At 39.0% G+C, this 25,386-nt stretch overlaps 2 protein-coding genes across 2 annotated transcripts in view; one reads left to right on the forward strand and one right to left on the reverse strand.

Moving 5' to 3' along the window:
* The window catches only part of ACAD11 (acyl-CoA dehydrogenase family member 11), a 69,802-nt gene that overhangs the window by 13,486 nt on the left and 30,930 nt on the right, over positions 1 to 25,386 (reverse strand). The window contains exons 10-13 of the mRNA XM_036030656.1: positions 24,931 to 25,008; positions 24,144 to 24,282; positions 17,558 to 17,665; positions 15,825 to 15,923 (exon numbers count right to left, since the gene is read on the reverse strand). Coding sequence (XP_035886549.1) covers positions 15,825 to 15,923; positions 17,558 to 17,665; positions 24,144 to 24,282; positions 24,931 to 25,008 — 424 coding nt within the window. The remainder of the gene's footprint in view (positions 1 to 15,824; positions 15,924 to 17,557; positions 17,666 to 24,143; positions 24,283 to 24,930; positions 25,009 to 25,386) is intronic.
* On the forward strand, positions 10,590 to 15,463 carry ACKR4 (atypical chemokine receptor 4). The gene is made up of 2 exons (XM_028518024.2): positions 10,590 to 11,030; positions 13,635 to 15,463. The coding sequence occupies exon 2, from the start codon at positions 13,644 to 13,646 to the stop codon at positions 14,694 to 14,696; it is 1,053 nt and encodes a 350-aa protein (XP_028373825.1). The 5' UTR covers positions 10,590 to 11,030; positions 13,635 to 13,643; the 3' UTR covers positions 14,697 to 15,463.

Consider the following 25,386-nt stretch of genomic DNA (forward strand, 5'->3'; position numbering starts at 1 on the left):
GGCTGGTGCTCAATCCACTGAGCCACACCAGTCAGGGCTAACAGTAATAATTTTAAAAGCATTTTAAAAACTAGCCTACCATCTTGTAAACAAATGGAGATCACAGGAGGAGGAGAAAGAGACTTGCTGAGTAAACTGCAGTATGTTGTTTTTTTCCCTTTTCCTAATCTCTTTTTAATTTGAACATTTAGCACAGCTGTGGAGAAGCATTTCCTGCATAGGGCGGGGCATTTTCCCCACTTCGTCTATGTGATAATACACAACTCCAGAAGTCCTCCGTGCATACTCTGCCTTATAAAACACTTAAACTGATTAAAAAAAAACCCCCACTAAAAATAACCTTCATCCGGGAAAGGGAGAGAAGGGGGAAGAAGTCAGTGTGCCTAAACTAATGACTCAATCCATGCCCAGGCTGGTGGTGAAATAAGGAAACACCTTAAACTGGTTTAGACCTCGAACCACACAACTGCTTTCCAGCCCTGTCAGGACCCGCAATCGCATGTACATACATGAACGCATAATTCCATTTGTGACTAGAGAGTACAGGAGAAGTCTTTTAACTTAGAACAGGACATTTTAAAAAACTGACATTAAGTTGGCTAATAGATACCACACTGTAATCAGAAAACAAATAGGCAAACTTGTCTCTCCTATTTTTTCTTCAAATGTATGACTTACTGTCTCTATTACACATGAGGTAAAGAGCAAAACCCTTTTTTCCTGCCTTCTGGGCTTTTGCAACATAGTCATTACTAAGTCCAATTGTTTCAAGTAAAATTAGAAAATTATGATATTAAAAATAAATAAATCTGGTTTTCATTAAAAGAAAAATACAAGCATCTTCATAAATACAAGAGAAATGTAATGTTCAAATAGAGCGCTGTGCAAAGCCCTGAACGGTCAGGAGTCTGGGTATCAACATTAGACAGTAGGGCCCCTTAATTCAGGTTAAAGACATTATTTAAACAGCCAATAATAAATAACAGTGTTCAAATATCTATATATACATATGTGGAAATGGCCCTACTGTGTGTGTGTGTGTGTTGAGCAGTTTTAGGTTCACGACAACATTCAGGGGAAGGTACAGAAGTTCCCTGTATGCCCCTGCCCCCACCCACACACAGCCTCCATGACTGTCAGCATCCCCCACCAGAGTGGCCCGTTTGTTAAAACAAACTTACACTGACCCACCCCAGTCACCCAAACTTCAGAGTTTACATCCCAGTTCACTAGATGCTGCACATTCTGTGGGTCTGCACAAATGCACAATGGCACGGGTCCATCATACAGAGTATTTCCACTTCCCTAAAAACCCTCTGTGCTCCACCTGTTTCTGTCTCCCCACTCTGAACTCCTAGCAACCTCTGGTCGTCTTAGTTTTGCCTTTTCCAGAATGCCATACGCTTGGCGCCCTGGCCTTTTTACTTAATAAAATGGGTTTAAGTTTCCTTCATGTCTTTTCATGGTTTGGTAGCTCATTTCTTTACAGTGCTAAATAATACTCCATTATCTGGATGTTATTATTTTAAATGGCAATCTCTCCCTCTCTTTTGGAAATTCCCATCACACATATTTTAGACTTTTTGATATTGTCCACAGCTTTCTAAGACTCTTCATTTCTTTCCATCTTTTCTTCAAATGGGATAATTGCTCCAAGTTTATCTTCAAGTTCATTAACTCTTTCCTCTCTCATCTCCATTATATCATTAAGCCCATTCAATGAATGTTTTTTCAGATATTTTACTTTTCAGTTCTAGTATTTTCCAACTGATTTTTTATATTTCTCTTCTGATATTTTCTGTTTGTTTTCTAACTTCACTGAGCAAACTTATAATTGCTGCCTTAAGCCCTTGTCTGATAATTCCAATATTTCTATCCTTCAGGAGTTGGGTTTTCTCCTTAAAACTGGTAAAGTCTCCATTGGTTCTTCATTTGGTGGGTGATTTTAGATTGTATTCTAGAAATTGTGATTCTTTAGTTTTAAAGAATCTGGATCTGGATGTTTTTGTTTTATCAGGCAGTTAACTTAGGTAGAGACAAACTGTGGGATCTGTCTCTATTTAATAGAGGTGGGCAGGAGATCAAATTCCAGTTTAGATCCTTCTGCTTAGCAACCAGGTGCTCTGGGTCTGTCCCATGCAGAACTCTGATTCAGGAGTCAGCCAGAGAGCTGGGCAAAGCTCACGTGTAAAACCTGAAACTCCCCTTTTCTGACTCTCTCCTTTCCCGGAATACCCACCCTACTCTCTCCTTATCTAGCAGCAGTGGCTGCACCAGGCACCGTCTTCTGGTTTCTTAGGACGCAAAGACCTGCACCACACTGGGGCCTCAAAGCCTAAATATGGAAAACTCACTTTGCGGTCATCTCATCTTCCAGCTTTGACACTGCTACAAAATCAGTCTGCTTTTGGTCACTCCTAAGAGTTCTTAGGATGCTTTTGTTAGCCTTTCAGCTGTTGATCTGTGAGAAGGTCAATTTTAGGTACTAACTCCACCACACTGTAACTGGAACTCCCTTAGATCCCTTCCTTTAAACGTTGCCAAAACCACTTTTTACATATTTATGTACCTATCATTGCTGTTCCCTGAAGTTTTAGAAATGCAATGATCACCTCAAAATATGATCATGTAAGAAAATTAGAAATCTTAGAAGCTCTAAAATGTTAAAATCAGTAAAACCAAGATCTTAAAATTCTAATTCCCTCAATTGTTCTGTATTGTGAATTACACTTGTAAAATATAGTTAAGATTAAAATGCAATTGTTTTAAAACAGAAACAGACTCACAGATACAGAGAACAGACTGCGGGTTGCCAGGGGTGTGTTGGGGACTGAGTGAGAAAGCTGAAGGGACTGAGACGTACTGATTGGCAGTTACAAAACAGTCGTGCTGATGTAAAGTGCAGAGTAGGGAATGTAGTCAGTAATGCGGTAATAACTGTGTATGGAGCCAGGGGAGTGCTACAAATATCAGGGGCAGCACTTTGTAAAGTATATGATTGTCTAACCACCATGCTATGCACCTGAAACTGACACAAAATGATATTGAACGTAAACTACAATTTAAAAAATAAAAAATTATAAGAATGAAATGTATTCATGACTTGTGACTTGAAAGTAAAAAAAAACTTTATTTAAAAAACGTGTTTTAAAATCCAGTGGCTATAATTTGGGTTCCTTCAAATTTAATGGAATCTACTTTCTAATCAGTTCTGAAAAGTCTCTATTTAGAGAAGGATGTTTCAGTTGTTGTGCCTGTCAAATTTTAATGAGAAAGGATCCCCCCATTCACAGATTTCAAAATTAAGTTTTAAAAATCTCAGATGTTATGCTCTGGACAGTGAGTCCACCCGACTCTCCTCATCTATGGAACCATGCCTGAACTTCCAAATTATCGTCGTTTTATTTTTACAGGAGTGTGTCTTTTTGGTTTCTCTAGGCGCTAGTAGGTTAAAAAAAAAAATGAACTCCATCAGTCTGAGGATCAGCCCAGAGAACACTAGGATGATTCAAATGGCACATGACAGTACTGGCGTTTCCCTGTGGGTCTTAACTGAAATTCCTTATCTGAAGATGCTGGGCTGGGGGGATTTCTTTCCTCCCTTGATTGGACCCAGATGTGCAATACAATGCAAACATGCTTTGATTCTTAGTGAGAAATTATAAAGAGCCTCTCTAGCGAGGGCCACTTTTAATTTTTCAACTAGATATTTTTTCTTCTTGGGGTTTTTAAGGTTTTAGTCGTAGGAAACCTTAAGGCCCACAGGTGAAGGGTCAGGCCACCTGCTCCACATAACTCTTCGCCTCCTTGGTGACCATGCTTCTGGAAATCAGACTAGGACATAATGGTATGACTTGGGGTCACTTTCATTATAGGACTTTTCTTTCTCAATTTCTATCCTGGTAATCAAGAACATTTTGGACAAATCTTCTAAGAATTCATGGATCTTAATCCTAGATAACCAGAAGCTAAATCCTTCACAATAAAATCTTCTCTCCAATTTCTTTAAACCCTAGTCAAAAGCCCCACTTCCTAATACTCGGAATATGTATATTTTTCTCTAATATTTCCCAATAGCATTTCTTGCCTTGAAGTCTCTATCATGAAAAATTGTTGCCACAGCATTATGTAAGTGCCCAACAGATTTCAGGTGTCTGGTACAATTCAAAGACAATAAATAAATAAATAGTAAATAGTTCTTTGATTCTCTCTTGCTCAATCTAATCTAAAATGATGCAGATTTAAAAAAACACTAAGCCTCTAAAGTGGCTCTCCTTCTGGGGTCACTAAGTGGAGGAAGTAAGAGTGAGCGCATAGATTGTAAGGGTTGAAATATTTTGATTTAACCTTGATGTTGCATAAAATAGAAAAAACCCCTCACAAATATATCATCTCCTCTTGGCTACAAGCAGACTTTGGCAGGTACAGCAGCTAAAACATCCTTCTTCTAAAGAGAGTTTTGCTCTTTTATATTATTTTAGTTAATGAACAGGATACCAAATGTCATAGATGAAATATATTAGAGGAAATCTGAATAGACTGGCAAACATTTAAACATATCTGCTATGTCACAGGCTTTCATGAATGAAAACAGATGGCTCAGATAAAATGATTTTGTTTTTGATTCAAACTCTGGCATTTCAAGGCTGTTCATGTGCCAGGATTAAGTCAGGCTAAAAAGGACATCTCCCTCATATTTGCTGATGAATTTTAATTTCTTAGACTCCTACAAACCACAGCGTTATTAAACAGAATTACTCTCTACCACAAGGAAAGATGGCGGCTGGGGAGGGAATGTGACCGCTGGGTATGGACGTGGTCTGTATCGATGAAGAAAGTGACGTGAATTAATTTTATGATATGAAGCACAGTCAGCCATCCACAAATTCCCAAGGCTATTTCTTCTACCAACACTGACTCGCTAAGGTGAAATACTTAAACTTCATTTGGTTTTAGGTTTAAAACTAATACTCAGCCTTAATCCAAATTGGAATGAAAAACCATTATGAATTAAGTACCATTTTGAAATGAAATTTCTACTTGTTAACAATAATGTTCATATACTATCATTCAGTTTTAAAAAAACAATCTCATGTATTCTCTACAAGTATTAATGTGTGTGCTTTTTAATGGGGGAACACTTTGAAATTCACTTATTTCAAATACTAGATATCACTAAACCTCTAGGAAAGTTTAATATCTAGCATTCAATAAATGAGTGTCACATGCTCTGCTGCTACCTTGTTGTTGTAGTTACAGAATACAGCTGGACCAAAATTCCAGATAATTACAATTGAATTTTTTTTAACTTAAATAAGCCATAAGAAACTAGAAGAAAAAACAATTTTTAAAGAAATCTTTGGATAGCAAAGAAATTTTAAACCTTAAAAATAATAAATGAAATCAAAGAAAAAGATAAGTTGACTTATCTATATAAACTTATCATACATTAAAAACCATTTTAAAATGAAAAAAAAAAAAAACAAAAAATTGGGGGAAAATACCACACATAACTGGCAAGGGCAGGGAGGGAGGAGCACTGCCTCTGTTAGAAGCCATTTGGAAAGCAAAGTGGTAGTCAAACAGCACGTTCTCTAGGCCAGGTTCTAGGGAAAAGACACTTCCATACATTATTGGTGGGAGTACGAGGTAATGTACAAGGAGGTAATGTACATCCCTGAAACAATTCCACTGCTAAACTTGTAAGTTGTGGAGGATAAGTTACTTAAAACGGATTGATTTGTTGATTCATTCATGTACTTAATAATTATTCAGTAAGTGGGTACTCTGCATAAGGCACAAAACTAAATGTTGAGGATATTATATACATGATGCAAAATTACTATGGAAGATAGAATATGTTAATAAGTACTAACAATTAGTGAGACAGTGGTATTGGAGTAAAGAGTACGTATATCTAAACTAATCTAGAAGAGCTGAGGAAGGTTTCCTGTATTAAGTAATGCTAAGGTCAGACTTGATCTGAATCCTAAACAGGAGTAAGGGAGCGATGGTGAAATGGGAGGAGTATTCTAGATAGGCAAAAGAGCAAAAGCAAAAGCTCGCAAATCAGTACTGTATGCACATATCGTAACTGAAGAGAAATCATGTAACTGCTAATTATGGAAGCTGCAAGTGTAGACTAGTCATTGAAGAAGTATAGCATCGACTGCTGGTCAAGATGGCAGTGTAGGTAGACACTGTGCTCGCCTCCAACAACTACATCAAAATTATAACTACATTATGCAACAGCCACCCTTGAGAACTAAGTGAAGACTAGCAGAACAGAACTCATATAACAAAGGATATAAAGAAGTCATGTCGAGACTGGAAGTAGGGGTGGAGACACGCAACGGGCTGGTCCCACACACACGAGTGGAGGTTAAGAACCACGAAGTATATGTCTCCTGCAGGCGTCACCCCTGAGGGATCTCAGCCCACCCTGGGCTTCCGAACCTGGAACACCAATGGCAGGAAGAGGAGTCCCCTTGACACCTGGCTGCGAAAATCAGCACAGCCCTCTATGGAGGTGAGACAAGAGGGCTGCTTTTGGCCCTCTTAAAGGGCCTGACTCACTCACTCACAAACACTCGCCCTAAGTTCCAGCAAAGGGATAGCAGTTCATAAAGCACCAGGGGCATGCTGAGAGGATCTCAATTGTCTAGCATTAGGATGACGGCTGGAGGGGCAAAACCATCCAGGATGAAGTTCTGGCAGGCACTATTGTTCCTTTGTTGAGCCCTCCTCCGACGCAGCTGGCAGGTGCTGGCGGAAATGCTGGCAGGAGCCATTTTTCCTTTGTTAAGCCCACTCCACACACAGAGGGCAGGCACAGACAGGCGCCTGAGTCTCCATTAACCTGGCTAACACTACTCTTGCCCCATCAGGGTGATTCCCTGAGATTGTCCCACCCAACTTACACACCCACCTTAACCAAGGTGATTCCCTGAGACTGTCCCACCCAACATATACGCCCACCTTGATCCTCTTTCAGTGGCTATTCCACACTAGTGGCTGGTCTTGAACCATGCTATGGACTTTTAAAAAGTCTCTCAAAGGCCCATAAACCCCAAACAAGCAGTGACTGGCCTCAATATTGCCCTGTACCCCTTGCTAAATGGCCCGAAGCCCAGTACTAGTGGCAGCTGGCCTTGATTTGCACCACAGCCTCTTGCAGGCACCTCCAAACAGCAACTACCACAGATCACTTTGTAGCCCTTACCATGTTGCCCCAGACAGAGTATAGACAGCAGCTGACTCCCCACCTCCAACCCCCATAAGAGGCTACAGAACCAATACACACAGTGGCCAGCTTCAGATCACACCCAATCAACTCACAAATGACACACCCAAAAAGTAGACTCAGCAAGCACCACAGCCCTGCTGAATCAAATCCAGCTCCATGGGATCAGGTCCACACAACAGCTCCTGAACTACAGTTACAGCCACACTTCATAGCCAGTCAGCCCGAGGGTTAGTTCCACCCACTGATGTGCCACAGCAATCAGGGCTCAACTACAGCAGGGGAACACACACAACCCACACAAGGTTACAGCCCTGGAGCACCCAGCTCAGGAGGCCCCTGTCATGGGGCCTCACAAGACACCTATTATGTCAGGTCCATCTGTCAAGACTGTGAGATGTAGCAGATCTACCTAACACACAGAAACAAATATAGGGAGGCTGCCAAAATGAGGAGGCAAAGGAACATGCCCCAAATGAAAGAACTGCACAAAACTCCAAAAAAACTGAAATAGAGGCAAGCAGTCTACCAGATACAGAGTTCAAAACACTGGTTATAAGGATGCTCAATGAACTTAGGGTAAGAGTAGATAAACTCAGTGAGAACTTACATGAAGTAATAGAAACCACAAAAATGAACCAGTCAGAATTGAAGAAAACAATAACTGAAATGAAGAATAATACATTAAATGGAATCAATAGTGGATTAGGTGAAGCAGAGGACCTGAACCAACATTTCTCCAAAGAGGACATACAGATGGCCAATATACATATGAAAAGATGCTGAATATCACTAATCAGGGAAATAAAAATCAAAACCACAATAAGATTATACCTCACACCTGTCAGAATAGTGAATAAATCAACACACAACAAGTGTTGGTGAGGATGTGGAGGAAAGGGAACCCTTGTGCACTGTTGGTGGGACTGAAATTAGTGAAGCCACTGTGAGAAAGAGTATCAAGGTTCCTCAAAAAAATAAAAATAGAACTACCACAGGACTCAGCAATCCCACTTCTGGGTATTTATCCAAAGTAATACAAAACATGTATTTGAAAAGATGTATACATCCCTATGTTCACTGCAGCATTACTTACAATAGCCAAGATATAAAAGCAACCAAAGTGTCCATCTGTAGATGAATGGAAAAGAGGATGTGGCACATATATAGTGGAATATTACTCTGCCATGAAGAATGAAATCTCACCATTTGTGACAACAGGGATGGGCCTAGAGGGTATTATGTTAAATGAAATAAGTCAGTCAGAGAAAGAAAAACACCACATGGTTCCCCTTATATGTGGAATCTAAAAAACAAAGTGAATGAAAAAACAGAATTGGAACATACTCACAGATACAGAGAACACTCTGTATTGGTGGTCAGATGGGAGGGGCTGGGGAGCTGGGTGAAAAAGGTGATGGGATTAAGAAGCACAACATTGGCAGTTATAAAATAGACATGGGGATGTAAAGCACAGCATAGGGAATGTAGTCAGTAATATTGCAGTAACTATGTGTGGTGTCAGGTGGGTAGTAGACTTATCAGGGGGATCATCTTTACATTATACAAATGTCAAACCACTGTGCTGTACACCTGAAACTAAAACAATATTGCATGTCAACTGTAACTGAAAAAAATTTTAAAAATTAAAAAAAGGCCCTGGCTGGCGTAGCTCAGTGGATTGAGCACGGGCTGCTAACCAAAGCATCGCAGGTTTGATTCCCAGTCAGGACACATGCCTGGGTTGCGGGCCAGGTCCCCAGTGGGGGCCACGTGAGAGGCAACCACACATTGATGTCTCTTTCTCTCTCTCTCCCTTCCTTACCATCTCTAAAAATAAATAAATAAAATTTTTTTAATTAAAAAAAAGAAGAAGTATAGCATCAAGGACAAATAAAATGGGGTACTAATCAGAAGGAAAAGTAGGATTATTTATTAAATAAAAAATATTAACTGCAGACATACTATGTGCCAGACACTATTCTAAGCACTTGAAATATACTAGTGAAGAAGCAAACAAAAGTACCCGCCTGATGAAGTTTATATTCCACAACAGGGTGAGAGACAACAGACAACTGATACAGTGCATTAGCACATGGTAAGTGCTATGGGTAAGGTGAATTAGAAGTACAGGTGGAGGGGGGCATTTTTTCAGTGAGAAGGTGGTGACTGGACAGAGGCTTGAAGCAGATGAGAGAGTGAGCCTTGCAAACATTAAGAGGAAGCACATTCCATAAGACAAGTAAGCCAGTACAAAAGCTCTCAGTAGGAAATATGCCTGGTACATTCCAAAACAGCAAGGAGGCTGGTGTGGCAGAACAAGCAAGAAAAGGGGAGAGTACTATGAAATTCGATCGGAGAGGCAATGAGAGGTGGAGGGATCCTGCAGCCCACTCTAAGAATTTTGTGGAAGGTTGCTCATTCATTTCCTCCTGCCCAGATGTGTATTAAATCAAAAGGAACAAGAGGTAAGAGAGGGGAAAGACCAGATAGTCTAGAGAGGGCAGGGATAGGGATAACGTTAACAGCAGCGTCCTTCCGAAGGCAGGAAGAAATTAACGATCAGTTTGGTAAATACAAGCGATGGCTCCTTTGGGAGAAGCGTGCGAGAGCCTGCTCAGGAGAGCTGATTCTGCTCTCCTCTTAGCCATTTTCCATTCGGTGGCTTCACATTGGTAGCTTAAAATTGGCCATAGAGGGAACATTTACACAATGGAAAATGACAGCCACCACCAATCCAGGGACTGGTTTTCCTGGTGTGCTGGTTTAGTTACATGAAAATGACTTTTCCTCAAAGCCTGCTGGATAACAAGGAGGAGAACCTGGTGGTACCCTCAGATATGTACTGTGAGAAGGTGTGGGAAGACAGAGGTTGCAGTGACCCGGAGCCTCTTTTCTGTGAACTGAGTTAGAGCAACTGCTTGGAGAGAAAAATGGCATGTGTCTGAAATAACTTCTGCAGGTAGAGACAGAGCCCAGCCTTGCGTGACTATACAGTGAATGAGAGAACTGTTATGTAAATGTGGAGAGTTCAAATGAACCATAAAGGCTAAATCTGCATAAATGTCTCATCTTTCTCTAATTTTCATTTGTTTAAAATGTGGGGAAAATAAGCAACTTACTCAGACACAGGATGGGCTGCTGGCCTGAAGGAAAAGGTTACAAGAAGGCAAGGGGGTTTAAAGTCACAGGGAAAGGCATCCTCTGAGGTTGAGGATAGGCGAGTACAGTGAAGCAAAATGGAGTCTAATTGCTTAAGTGAAATATTAATGTGGCATACAAGATTATGCCTAGTGATTGCTTAGAATTTAGTCTTTGATAATTTAATTTTCAAAAAGACAACTTTCTGGATGAAAAAAACATTTTGTTTTCTTTCCTAGGCAATCCAACTTAAGAGAGACTTTGCTGCAACCTGCAAGTGCTTGTCAGCTGCCTTGCCACTCTTGAGTGAATTCTTTCAGCTTGCTGGTCAGTTCCTAAACCACAGGTGCTTTCTGGTCACTTTTGGCTAAGTGGCAACGTTGAAAGGCCTGTAGTTGTTGAAACAAAATGAAATTCTTTCAGGTTTGTATCCTAGGACACTTAAGAACTTGGATTTGATTTCACAGGATGGTTATACATAAAATACAGATCAAGCACCCACAAGGTTAAATTGCAGGAAAGCCCTCTTGGATGCAAGACAAAGGCGGGGTATAAAACGAAAACAAAAGTAACCGGAGTTAAGAAGAGGTCTTTGGATTTCATTCACACCGCACTCAAGACTGCTCCTCTCTGCTCACTGAAACAGGTTGGTTTTCCTTTTCTCATTCTGACTGAGGATTTTTTTAAAAAGCCCAAAGACTTTGTGTATTTATCATTGTGGGGGAAGCTTTGATGCATAAAAATCTGAACGTTTATGGGCAAAAGAGAACTATTTGAAAACAGCTGTACACTTTAACCTTAAAACAAATATCTGAATATAGCGAGAAGAAAATATATTATTTTTATACCATTACTTGTCTATGGAATGTTGTTGATGAAATACAGCTTTTGCTGTATCATTTGGTTGCTTTTTTTTTTTTACAAACACTAATTTTTTTTTTATTCTGGTAGTAATTACAAAGACATCTAAATGTGTTTCTATGCATCTGTCAGAGGATCCTCTCTGGAAATCATTTCCATTCCTACCCCTATTTATGCACATTTTTAGTAAGATCAATTCTTACTTTAAAACATCTTTCCTTAAAACCTTATATTATTTGGCCACATGCTTCCTTATGATCAGGTTTAAGATTTCTGGGATGAAAGAGAAAGAAAGAACAAAGTTCTTTTTTTTGTTAATAATTAATAAAAACCAGAGTAAACTTCCAGATTGGAACTTTCAAATAGCATTAAGGATAAAAGTAGTCATTTTAAACTGTCAGCACCTGGTTTTTACATAGTTAAAGTAATTCTTTTATGTGGTATCTTTCCTCAGGGGGTCTTCTTTATTTTGCTTTACTCATCCCCAAAAGGTTAGCAAGTATAAAAATATTATTTTGAAAATGTACTGTTTAAGTTGTCACACTGGTTTTTTTTTTAGATTTTATTTATTTATTTTTTTAGACAGAGGGGAAGGGAGGGAGAAAGAGAAGGAGAGAAACATCAATGTGTAGCTGCCTCTCATGTTTCCCCTACTTGGGACCTGACCCACAACCCAAGCATGTGCCATGATTGGGAATTGAACTGGCAATACTTTGGTTCACAGGCTGGCACTTGATCCACTGAGCCACACCAGCCAGGGCATGTCACACTGCTTCTCTGAAAATATTTGGGGTTCTTCCAAGGACAAAAATAACCAAGGGGAGACAGAAAGGCTAAAAAAAAAAAGCAAAACAAAACTCAGCACTCTAATAAAACCATTAAAAGTTATTATTAAATACATTTTAAAACTTGTAAATTCTGGGTATTAATAGCCAATATAGTAAAATAACAATAATGAGACAGGAGAATAATAGCTTATCTGCTGGCAAAACCTTTCTTTGATAGATATTTACTGAGCAACTAGTATGTGCCAGGCACTTTGTAAAGTATTAATTACAATCTTGGGGAACTTAGAACACAGAGGGAAAATGTGGTCTAGGAAACACATCTTTTCCATAGGATAGGGTCAGTTCTCTGAGAGGTATGTATATATAACTTTTGGATCGGGAAAATCTTCCTGCAGGGAACAGGTAACATCCAGGGTCATTGAGTAGGAACTGGCCCTTCAAGGGAAGGGCAGGAAATAGTATAACAGGTAAGGGAACAGAATGAGAACTGTAGCTCGGGCTACTCAGTACTAGTACTGTCTGTGGTGCTGGGCCCCACAGTAGAGAGAGGTGGCAGGAACCATGAGTAGGACCAAATTATGGAGGGAGCCTTGGATATCATGCCAAGGAGCTTGGACTGCCTCTTTCAAGTGAAGAGATGTGTCTTTCAGTTGAGGAGCTAAGCAGGGGAGTAAGAGATTGACGTTTTAGAGACAGCACTCTGGTGGCAGGAAGAAAAATGTGTTGGACGAGGAGGTGGTAAGGAAGAATGAGAACAGCAGGATGCCAGTTAGGAAGTACAGTAGTAGGCCAGGTGAGAAACAGTGATGGTCTATTCATGTGGATGTGACAAAGAGTGCTGATTAAGATGAGACAGATTCCAGATCTATTTGGAAGGTAAAAATCAGAACTGAAGGGCTGCCTGGAAATCACAGATGAAGGTAAGAGAGAAGTCCGGATGGTGCAAGCTCAAGTGACTTGTGGGCTTGGGGGACCAGTGGAGTGACAGCGCTAGCGAACAATGGTGGATGATGAGCAGGTGGTGGCAGCATCTGGAGGAAGGCGAACTAGAAGAGACTGCTCTATAAATGCCAACTAATGAAGTTGAGCATACATACTCAGATAACATTTCAACATAAGTTTATAAATATATAACATAAAAAGGAACTTTAAGTAATTAAAATAAGTATTTTTACTTAATTGGTCAATATACTGCATACAAATCACAAACTTGTATATGTAAAAATGATAACATTTTTGATTCCTTTTAGTTGAAATCTGACTAAACTTTCACATTTTAAAAACTATTTTCACAAAACAAGTCATGACTTTTATTTAGGATTTAATGATTAAGAAAATTCCTCAGGGTATTATTTTTAGCTTCCTTGTGTAAATCCTAGCTCCTGCACCCAGACATATGAAGACAAGGATGAAAAAGGTTCTTGGGGATATATACTCCAGTGTGGCTTCCATTAAGGATTTCAAAAAATGGCAGATTCAGGCTCATGGATGTTATTGCAACAAACTATTCTCTAGTAAGAGAACAAAACATATGCTAGATAAAAAGTGTTTCCTTTTAAGCAACATTAAAATGAGTATCCTGTTTTCTTTTTGCCATTTAGATTGCAGCCATGGCTTTGGAACACAACCAATCAATGGATTACTACTACGAGGAAAATGAAATAAACGGCACTCACGACTACAGTCAGTATGAAGTGGTCTGTGTAAAAGAAGAGGTCAGGAAATTTGCCAAAGTTTTCCTGCCTGCCTTCTACACAATAGCTTTCATCATTGGACTTGCCGGAAACTCCATAGTAGTGGCGATTTATGCCTACTACAAGAAGCAGAGAACCAAAACAGATGTGTACATCCTGAATTTGGCAGTGGCAGATTTACTCCTCCTATTCACTCTGCCCTTTTGGGCAGTTAATGCAGTTCATGGGTGGGTTTTAGGGAAAATCATGTGCAAAGTCACTTCAGCCTTGTACACAGTCAACTTTGTCTCTGGAATGCAGTTTTTGGCTTGTATCAGCATAGACAGATACTGGGCAGTTACTAAAGCACCGAGCCATTCAGGGGTGGGAAAACCATGCCGGCTCATCTGCTTCTGTGTCTGGATGTTTGCCATCTTGCTATGTATACCTCAGCTGGTTTTTTATACAGTAAATCACAACGCTAGGTGCATTCCCATCTTTCCATACCACCTGCAAACATCACTGAAGGCATCAATTCAAATGCTGGAAATCTGCATTGGATTTGTTATTCCCTTTCTCATTATGGGCGTGTGCTACTTTATCACGGCAAGGACCCTCATCAAGATGCCAAACATTAAAAAATCTGGACCCCTCAAAGTTCTGTTCACAGTGGTTATAGTTTTCATTGTCACTCAGTTGCCTTACAACATTGTCAAGTTCTGTCAAGCCATAGACATCATCTACTCCCTGATCACCGACTGCGAAATGAGCAAACGCATGGATGTTGCCATCCAGATCACAGAGAGCATTGCACTCTTTCACAGCTGCCTCAACCCAGTCCTGTATGTTTTTATGGGATCCTCTTTTAAAAACTACATTATGAAAGTTGCTAAGAAATATGGGTCCTGGAGAAGAAGACAAAGACAAAATGCAGAGATTCCTTTGGATTCTGAAGTCCTTACAGAGCCAACCAGTACATTCAGCATTTAAATGTAAAACTGCCTTCTATCTTGCTTCGATACACATGAATGATGCTTTGCCCTCAGATAAAACATCTGCATTATTCTGAACTTCAAACCTCAGACACGTGGTCGAAACTTACAACAAAGAAGAGTTAGGGTGAGGAACAGGGGAGGGTAGAAGCCAAGAAGAAGAGGAAACAAAATAATGCATAAAACATGCAAATTAAAATAAACAATATTGGAAAATAGTAGTAACAAGCATAAGTAATAAGACCATCATGCTATAAGTAGGCCATCTAACATCAATAAAGAGGCTTATATTAAGGGGCATTTATTATTATTTTACATTACATAAAAATGATTTTCCTGTATAATTTTAATACTTGAATAAATATACAGCAAAATTTAATCTACTCTTCTTTTCTTGTTTCTTAATTTGTGAGTTCATAAAACTCCCAAAATAACAATCAACAATAAAAAAGTACATAAAAAGCTTTTCTGGCCTATTTAATACATTTCTGGTAAGTTTCTAAATACACAGTTTGCTTCCCTATGTCACCTTTCTTTAGTAGGGAACTGGTTATCCCATTAGATTTATCACGCACACTCTGGAAGCGATCCTCAGACAACCACATCTGATAATTACTATAATCAGTTACTTTTATAACTTTCTAAAGGGTTCATTTATTTATGTGAGTCTATTACTGAGAGCTGACTAAACAATGTATTCTTCTATGTATAAAGATTCTTACTTTTCATTTAAAAACTTGTATTTTTAAGACATGAAAATATGTAGCACAATAAATTATTTTAGGTAACATACAATTTCTCTCTAAAAACAACTACATATAAATTACTGTAGTACATATGATATGTCTCTATTAAAATTTAATTTTGATAGACAATCCAAAGGTCAAAAATATTGTGCATTAATATGAATTTTATCTTTCACAAACTGTCAAAGAAAAAGACGTTTTCTGCTCTTAAACATCACGTAATCAAGACATGTTATAAAATTACTTTTCTTTTTATCTGCTATTTCTAAATTTGAAAATGCCAAGGCAGAATTTAAAGACCTGTCATTGTAAAAGTAATAGCTATGTATCATATTATTTTAGGACAGCATCTCACACAAAGGATCAATTTGAATACTCACCACTGCTCCACCATTTCTTGCCATTAACTACATAGCTATCTCCATCTTGTTGGATGCTACATTCAATATTTGTGGCATCACTGGATGCTACATCGGGCTCTACAAATAAACAAAGGCTGAATTTACAGGAAGGCAAATGTCAGTTTACAAAAGAGACTTACAGAGGGAAATGTGAACTCTCTGAGGACAGACCATCTTTGTCTTTTTCATCTTCCTATCCTTCCCCCATTCCACCCTGGTTCAGGAGAACCTACAAATAGTAGGTGTTCAATAAATGTTCACTGGAAGAATAAGTGAATGAAGTAGTTAGAACAGAGGAGATCAGCCATCTAAACTGTGTTCTTGGTTTCCTCATTGATATATGACGGGATAAAACTCAATCCTTTTTCCAGTCATCAAGAGCAGATTAAAAACATTGTTTTTCCCACAAGGGAAGTCTGTACTAAATATTTACAAGCCAGATTTCCTTACCATACAGTTTACTATCTTAAAGGATTTCTAACTATGCCTTGCAAATTCCATCAGGAATGCTTTCTCTGACTTATTTTGCCTTCTATAAAGCCTGCTCAACACTTAGCATCTTCAGAAAGTTTTCCATGGAACTCTTACACAAGTGCTTTACTGCATGGGATTTCTGCATCCACGGGCTCACTCCCAGTCATAGTAATCTGCACTTGGTAATAAAATGTTCTTTTAAATGGGTCCTTCAGATATTTCATGCGCTCAGTTTCTAAAATTAGAGACTCAGTTTCTTCAGAAAGGGGGCCGTGGACTCTACTTATTCTGTAGCCTCGAATTAGTGCTTTACAGACAGAGAGCACATTGTACTGCAGGTGTTATAAATGCCGCTTACTGATTAAATAGAGAGCAGCTTGCTATTATAAATGTATGTAGTGTTATAGAAGACAATAAAATCTGGCCAAAATTACAACCAGATGAAATTTAGCTTAATTTTATTTCAATTATGAAATAATGTTTGTCTCTTCAGGAGTTCTTAATTAGTGTTTCCTATGTGCAAATGGTACCAAACCATTTTTATTAACATGCTCCTAGCTGTATTTCCCTATAAGATAATCTAAGCTATATGACCAGCATTGGTGAAAGTTCTACTTTTCCGGGTTTATGCAGAGTTAAGTATTTTGTAAGTATCAATACAAAATTATCACAAAGATGAATATTTCTTACATAAGGGCAAAAATGATCTTTAATATCCATAGGTGACAATTTTAGAAAAGCAAGACAAAGTATTATGAAACTAGGTGTACTCTGCTGCTAATGCCTACCAGAAAACAACACCTCGTGTCCTCCCTAAGGGGAGGACAACTTTTATTCTGCACATTTAAAAATTTGAAAATTTAGCCCTATCCGGTGTGGCTCAGTTGGTTGGCCATTGTTCTGCAAAATGAAGAGTTGCTGGTTTGGTTCCCGGTCAGGGCACATACGTGGGTCCCAGATTCAGTTCCCAGACAGGGGACATGCAAGAGGAAACAGATGGATGTTTCCCTCCCTTTCTTCCCTGCCCCCACCTCCCTTCTCCTCTCTCTAAAAACAAATAAATACAAATTTTTAAAAAGGGCCCAAATTTAAAACTGTGCTCAAAACAAAGCTATTCATATTGTAACCACGAACAAATTGCCTACCACACAGAGCCACACCCCACATTTCTTCTGCTCACCCGCAATGCCTCTGGGGTGATGGACTGCACGAGAGAGAAGAGTGGTTTGCTTTTTTACCTGTCATACAGAAGCAGGAGGCAATGCTCCCTTGAAGAAGAGGCTCAAGCCACTGCTGCTTCTGCTTTTCACTTCCATATAGGTGGAGTAACTCCATGTTCCCTGTGTCTATGTGATAAGAAAAGCATTTGTTTTGAATTGTACACTTTACTAATATTGAAGTCTAAAATTTATGTTAGAATTAGATAATACAGATGTTCATCTTTTTAAAGCAAACGTTTGCTAACAATATTTTGAAGCACAATGGTAAATATAATTTACAACAAAGGTATGCCACACAGTATTTATAAGTACATGGCTTTCAGTGCATATTTATTCGGCTTGTTCTGAACCACAGACACTTGTCCACTTTATCTCAAGGAAGCATGGTTCTAATGAGATCTAACTCAGTTAGGACTGATGGAAACAATTTATTAGCCTAACATTTGCTGCGTACCTTGTAAATATGCTCTGCCAAGGTTGAAACACTCCTGGAAAACAATGAACATTATTCTACTGAGACTCCAGTTCCTCAAACACACTCTTTGCTTTCTAACTTCCATATGTTTGCACCAGCCAGGCCTTCTCTCAACTGAAATTCTACCCATCATTCCTAAGTAAATTCCTGCTTCTGAGCCACCTTCGTTATGAAGAATCTTGGACTACCCAGTCAGAAATATCTTCTTCTGAACTCACTTAGTAATTATTGTCTCTTTACCTCCAACATTGTTCTTACTACTGTGTGCCCAACACCGTTTAAGAAAGTACCAGCTTATATAACAAGGATGCTGCTAAACACAGAATCCCTGCCCTGGGTAGAAAATGACAAAGACCCTCTACAACCCTCAGCAGGCATTGTGCAGTGCATGATGACACTGTAGTACCACTCTCAGGTGTTTAAAAAAAAAAGAAAGAAAAGCCTTATGTCTACCATAGAGCAAAAGTAGGTGACCTAGATGCCTTTCTCTGATTTTCATTCCTATCGAATTTCAAAAAATAATATCTAAAACCTTTCCCTTGAATACTGATTACTTATAAGATTTTGAGAAAGAATTTTTCAACATCACCTCTTACAATGACTTTAGGACAGTCACTAAAATGCCTATGAAAATTGAGTTAAGTCTCTCAAAATATGTTTGTACTCTGTTCAGATACTCATAATGGAGCCAAAATCATATTAAAATGCAAAATTCTCAGTAGATTAACACAAGCTTAAAATTCTTTTTGACTGAGGAAGAAAATGAGTCCTGAGTTGAAAAAAATGAAGCTCATTGTTTTCTTTGCTTGTTTTAAATTCAGTGTTTCTTGTTATGGTTCAAATGGGGTAAATGTTGAAAATAAACTCTCCAAAAGGGTTTAGTAGTTTATTACAAGATGCTGGCCCAATGAACCTATTATCTATGGGTTGGGAAAAGAGCCTGGGTAAATTACTTCTACACAAGTTTCTCCCCTAATCAGCCCAATGGACCCCCAATTTTCCACTAATAGCTTTAGAATTAAAATTGCTACTTTCAGCACTCCGATATACAATACTATATGACTTATTAAAGGGCAAGGCTCAAAAAAGCCAAATGGGATGACATATGTTTTCTATAAACTTTTATAACTACTTGGGAAATAATTTAGGTATCTTGAGCAGAAATTCGTCTTTCTTAAAAAAATTATATTTTATTGATTAAGCTATTACAGTTGTAATAGTCCTGATTTTTCCTCTTTGCCCCCTTCCACCCATCACCCTTCCACTCCTTCAGGCAGTCCCCCCACCATTGTTCACGTCCATGGGTCATGCGTATAAGTTCCTTGGCTACTCCATTTCCTATACTGTACTTTACATCCCATGGCTATTCTGTAACTACATATTTGCATTTCTCAACCCCCTCACCTCTTCACCCATCTTCCCCCTCCCTGCTCCCATCTGGCAACCTACTGGTAACTAAACTTCCTTTATCTTGCTTTTCGAGTCTTTCTTTATCTCTAACCTTTGGCCTCTTATAATGATGTGTCTTGGAGTGGGCCTCTTTGCACCCATCAGAATTGGGACTCTACTTCCTGGACTTGCATGTCTATTTCTTTCGCCAGTATAAGAAAGTTTTCTTTCACTATTTTTTCAGATAGACCTCCAATTTCTTGTTCTTTCTCTTCTCCTTCTGGCACCCCTGTGATGTGAATGTTGGATCTCTTAAAGTTGTCTCAGAGGCTGTTTCTCCTAACCTCTTTTTTTCGGATTCCCTTTTCTTCTTTTTGTTCTGCATGATTATTTTTTGGTTTCTTATGTTCCAAATCAATGATTTGATTCTTGGCTTCTTCCATCCTACTGCTGTTTCCCTGTACATTGTTCTTTATTTCAATTAGTGTGTCCTTCATTTCTGACTGGATCTTTTTTATGCTGCTGAGGTCCTCACTAAATTCCTTGAGCATCCTCATGAAAGACTGGTTTTGAACTCTGTATCTGATAGATTGCTTCTGTCCATTTCGTTTAGCTGTTTTCTGGAGTTTTGATCTGTTCTTTCATTTGGGCCATATTTCTTTGTCTCCTTGTTTTGGCAGTCTCCCTGTGTCTGTTTCTATGTATTAGGTAGAGCTGTTTTGACTCCATGTCTTGATAGCGTGGCCTAATGTAGTAGGTGTCCGTAGGCTCCAGTGGCATAGCCTCCCCTATCACCTCAGCTGGGTACTTGAAGTGTGTCCTTTGTGTGGGCTGAGTATACCCTCCTCTTGTAGTTGAGCCTTGGTTTCTGTGGGCAGATCAATGGGAGGGATTCACCCAGGCCAGTCAGCTGTAAGAACTGGCTGTGCCCACTACCACCAAACTTTGCCCTCTGTGGAGGATCAGCTATGCAGGGGCAGGGTGGTGGTGCTCCAATGTGGTCTGGGTGCACAGTCCCTGGGGTTTCCATGGTGGTGCAGGCCAAGGTCGGCCCCCACCTGTGTTTTTCCCGGGGCACTCTGCCTGAACTGTAAAGCAATCTGAGATGGCTGCTACTTCTGCTAGGCTTGGAGATTCCCAGGTGAAGTCAAACTGTGACTCTAATCTGGCTGCTGCCAGGACTCATTGAGACCAGCTGTTGCTTGTTTGATAGGATTTAGGAGCCAATACTAGCCATTCTTATTGAAGAGCAGCTTGGGTGGGGTACAGCCTCTGTGGATCACCAAGGTGGATCACACAGTGTTAGCCAGGTTGATGGAGTCTCAGATATGGCACTAGCCTGCTGGGTCTGTGGGATGAGGGTTTAGAAAAGGGACAGTGGTCTCTGCCTGCCTTGATGCCAGATACTTCAGTTTCTCTCTGTGTGCCACTGGTGCCTTTCAAGCTGCCATCCTGCTTCTGGAGCTCAGAGGGAGCAAGTCTGAGTAGGCTAGGCCATCTGTGGGTTCTCCAAGAGGAACTGCTTAGGGATCTAGTAGCCTCCTCCACTGACTCAATCCTTGCTGGGTTTTGCAGCCATAAGTTGTGGGGACTCATCTTCCTGGCACTGGAGTCCTGGGCTGGGAGGCCTGGTATGGGTCTGGGACTCCTCACTCCCAAGATATCCCTCCTGAATTTTTATCTAAGTGGGTGTGAGACCAGCCCGTTCTGCATCTGTGTCCCTCCTACCAGTCTGGGTAGATGTGGTTTCTTCAACTCTGTACTTGTCGGACTTCCATTCAGCTGGATTTTGTAGTTGTCAAACTTCCATTCAACTTGATTCTGATGTTCCTGAGTGATGGTTGTTGTATAGTTTAGTTGTAATTTTGATGTGGTTGTGTGAAGAGGTGAGCCATGTCTGCCTATGTCACCATCTTGACTGGAAGCCTATTGGAATTCATCTTTTATGCTTAAGAAATCTCTCAAAGTATTTAATTGGCATCCATTACATGCCCTTTTTATCTGCTTTGGCAATGCTCCAAAACCCAATGCCCTGAGCCCTTCAAGAAGAGATCTCCGCTACAAAGAAAAATGCCTAGTTTTCTACTTATGATTTTATACATCTTGTTTGCTGAGGAGAATTGTTGATCATGCTTTGATCAAAGAAAATGCATTTCCCTGGCCAATTTTAAAATTTCAGTGGTTTGGTGATATCATTTACACAGTACAACTGATAGACTCATGAAATTAAAAAAAAAAAAAAGAGCACAACCATCTTGTGAAAAGTAAGTTCACAAGTCAAACAGAGAAATAGTGGTAGAGCTGCATGTGCAAAGGATGTCCTCTATAGCATTATTTTTCATATTATGACTCATTAGTGTGTCATGGAATCAACTTAGTGGAATATGGCTAGCATCCATAAAAACTAAAATAGATCAAAACAGACTACGTTAGATTAGACTCAGTGGAAAACATGTGAATGTAATAAGGGAAACTTGTTTCATGAAACCTTTTTTTCTTTTAAAAAAGATTTTATTTATTTATTTAATTTTAGAGACAGATGAAGGGAAGGAGAAAGAGAGGGAGAGAAACATCAATGTGTGGTTGCCTCTCATGTACCCCCTACTGGGGACCTAGCCGACAACCGAGGCATGTGCCCTGACTGGGAATTGAACCAGCAGCCTTTTGGTTCACAGGCTGGCATTCAATCCACTGAGCCACACCATCCAGGGCAAGACTTTTTTCAATAATATATAAGTATCTCTCTCCCACTTCATCTCCCCCAACACCCCCCCCTTTATCCATTAATGAAGACTCAAACAACTCTCTATGCCATATAGAGAGTCACATTATAAAATATATTTCTTACTATTAACAACAAAAAAGTTTTAAACAAAAGATGAGCAGTTCTCTTTCCACAAAAGTGAGCCACCTATGCAATATGATGTAATAGCTTCACACCAATGAGATGAATCTTTAGAAACTTGGTGAATAAATTTCTTTACTTTCACAATAGCCTCATTATTAGATTAAAATGTATTACAACAGTGATTTGATAAATCGGGGTTTTGAAGAGGGAAAATCACACCAGAGTCAGGGTGAGTCATCAACAGAAGCCTAGGAACTATCTCAATTGTTACAAAGAAATGAAGAGTCAAAGAACAGGGAGGAAACACTTTGCTAAAACACCAGCTTGTGTTTTCTCTCAGCTATCCAATATACCTCTTTTTGGCAATTCCACCCTTCACTAACTCTCCAGGGAGAGCTTTAGCATCAGGGCCATACAGTGAGCACAAAAGACAATACTGAGGCCTAACTTGGTCAGGATACTACAGGCTATCACACCATCACCCTTCTATTGCGCATCAACTGCCAGTTCTTGCCTGGCAGCATCAGAGTATTCCCAGGGTCTACCCTAGACCTACTGAGTCACAATCTCCAGGGATGGAGCCTATGAATCCAGATTTTTAAAAATTCCTTAGGTGGTTCTTCTGAAAATTCAGCTTTGAAAACACTTTTAACAGATTATATTCCATATTATTTTTTTAAAGAAAAGTTAGCCTCCTTCCCTCATCCTTTCGATTTTCATGTCAAAGTCCTTAGCAGTGGTGTCCTTGACTTCCCCATGTATACCCCATATCCAATCAGGAAATCCTCTTGGCTCTGCCTCCAAAATATATTTAGAATCTTTCCACTTCTCACTCCTTCTACTGCTAGTCCCCTAGAACAAATTGCCATCATATTTCACTAATAATAATTACAATAAATTCCCCACTTCCCTCCTTCTGTTAATTCTCAACATAACAGCCAAAGTGATACTTTTAAAACCTAAGTCATATCGTGTCACTGCTTTGCTCAAACCTCCAATGGCTTCCCATTTCACTGAGATAAGCCCTTACCTGCTCTATAAAGCCCAACATATAAATAAGGTCCTTTCCTCTCTGATGTCTTCTACTATTCTCCCAGCCACACTCGTCTCCTCGGCTATTCCCAGAACACACCTATCACATTATTGCCTTCAGGCCATATATTTTCTGTTCCCTCGGCTCTGAAAACTCTTCCCCCAGACATCGGCATGGTGAGCTCTCTCCTCTTAAGTCTTTATCAAATGTCATTTTCTAAATATGGCCTAGTCCAACTGTTCTATTTTAAACTGTAATCCATATTCCTTTCTTTCAGCATTCCAGAGTGCCCCTACCCTGCTGAGACCCTTTTTCCCAAAGCACTTTTCATCTTCAAGCTTACTACATTATTTATTTACTATATATATCACTTATTTTTTTCTCCCTCCATTAGAATATCAGCTCCATGGGGGCAGGAATCTTTCTTTATTCTATTCCTTGATATATCTCAAGGATCTAAAACAGGGCTTGGCACATAGTAGATAATAAATAATTGGTGAATACATGGAAAGACAGTGAAGCTAACCAAAAGATTTGGAACTCTCTATTCATGCCAACTAGCCATAGAAATATCAAATATCCAATCAGGAAAATGCAACTCATAATTACACTATAAATCCCTTGGGTGGCAGATTCTATTAACTAATACTCTTAATGTAATGATGTTTAACAAAAGAGTAATCCACTGAGAACATTAGATCCAGTTTTTAATATCTAAATCAAAGTAACTAAGAAGTAAAATTATAGACAAATTTAAATCAACAACTTTATGTATGAAAAACTTCCTTGTCATAAAATAGAGAAAGTTTAAATACCACTCAAAACATGTGAGAACATCTGTTTTTAATAATGTAGTAACCTGGTGCTTGGCAGTTAAAGACAGCTGGAGCAAAGAAGCATTTTCCAGTTTCTTCAGCAATCAAGGCATAGTCCACCTGGCTGAGACCGCTCACAGCAGGCAAAAACAAATTCCAGAGACCTTCTGCTTTGGCCATTTCCTGTCAAGGTGAAGAATATGCCAGAGTGATCATACTTTGCCATGACCTAAAATAGTTTTATTTTTAAGATATTGACACTTAAGCTTTTTGAAATTTAAAAACATTTACGAACTTATTTATTTCATTTTATCCTATTATGCAAAACAAGTCACTATTAATTCATCATCATCAATAGTTATTTAACTGATAAAGAAATGACTTTTCCTCCAAGCTTCTTTGGATTTGGCTAAAAAAACAAATTTGCTTGAGTACTTCTTAATGAACAGAGCTATTACAAAAGCTCCTATACTTGAGCATAATTATGCCGAATAACTTTTTGCATTGTGATTTGAAAACATGAAAGTTGGGTTAAGCCCACGTAAGACAAATGCCTTGCTTGACATTAGTCTCAATTAAGTGACAGATGGTGGTAAGCAGTGTTCATGATATTTCTTTCCTTTGAACAGCTTTAAAAGGCTGTCTTCATCACTATACATAAAACATTATGCAACTTAATTTGTTTATTAGATTCTATTTTTAATTTTTTAAAAAAGTTATTATTGATATAATTATCCTTTACATATATAACAGCAGCAACAAAAAACAAACTAAGGTCTTAAAAAAACCTACAGAGAAATTTTCCATTGTTAAAGGTTTTATTTTTCTTACCTTGAGTTTATCAATTACTGAAGGTTTTTTCCACTTGTCTACTGAATTTTCATTTTGAACATAGAATTCAATTACCTCCTTAAAGTAATAAAAAGAAAAAAGCTCATTGGCTAAAGTTAGCATAACATAAGTAATGCCATAAACTGTTAATATCCAAACAAAACATATTTAGGTGAAGCAGCATTTTTCAACTACTATTAAATCAATCATATTTCTTTCTAAAACCAGACACAGAAGTATAAGATATTCTGGAGGCTTGCTGCTCACAAAACTACGCTCCCTCAATATTAGATAATAGAGTCCCCAAATCTATACCAAGGTCTGAGTGTTTCATTTTCAGCAAGGTGACACATGAGACTGTCACAGAAACCCCTCCTAACATAGTACAGCTAAAAATATCAGCTGAGATATTTAAAATAATTTAAAAAATACCTTCAGCACTGCATAGCTGTGCTG

Source organism: Phyllostomus discolor, chromosome 7, assembly GCF_004126475.2.
Source record: "Phyllostomus discolor isolate MPI-MPIP mPhyDis1 chromosome 7, mPhyDis1.pri.v3, whole genome shotgun sequence".
Taxonomy (NCBI): Eukaryota; Metazoa; Chordata; class Mammalia; order Chiroptera; family Phyllostomidae; genus Phyllostomus; species Phyllostomus discolor.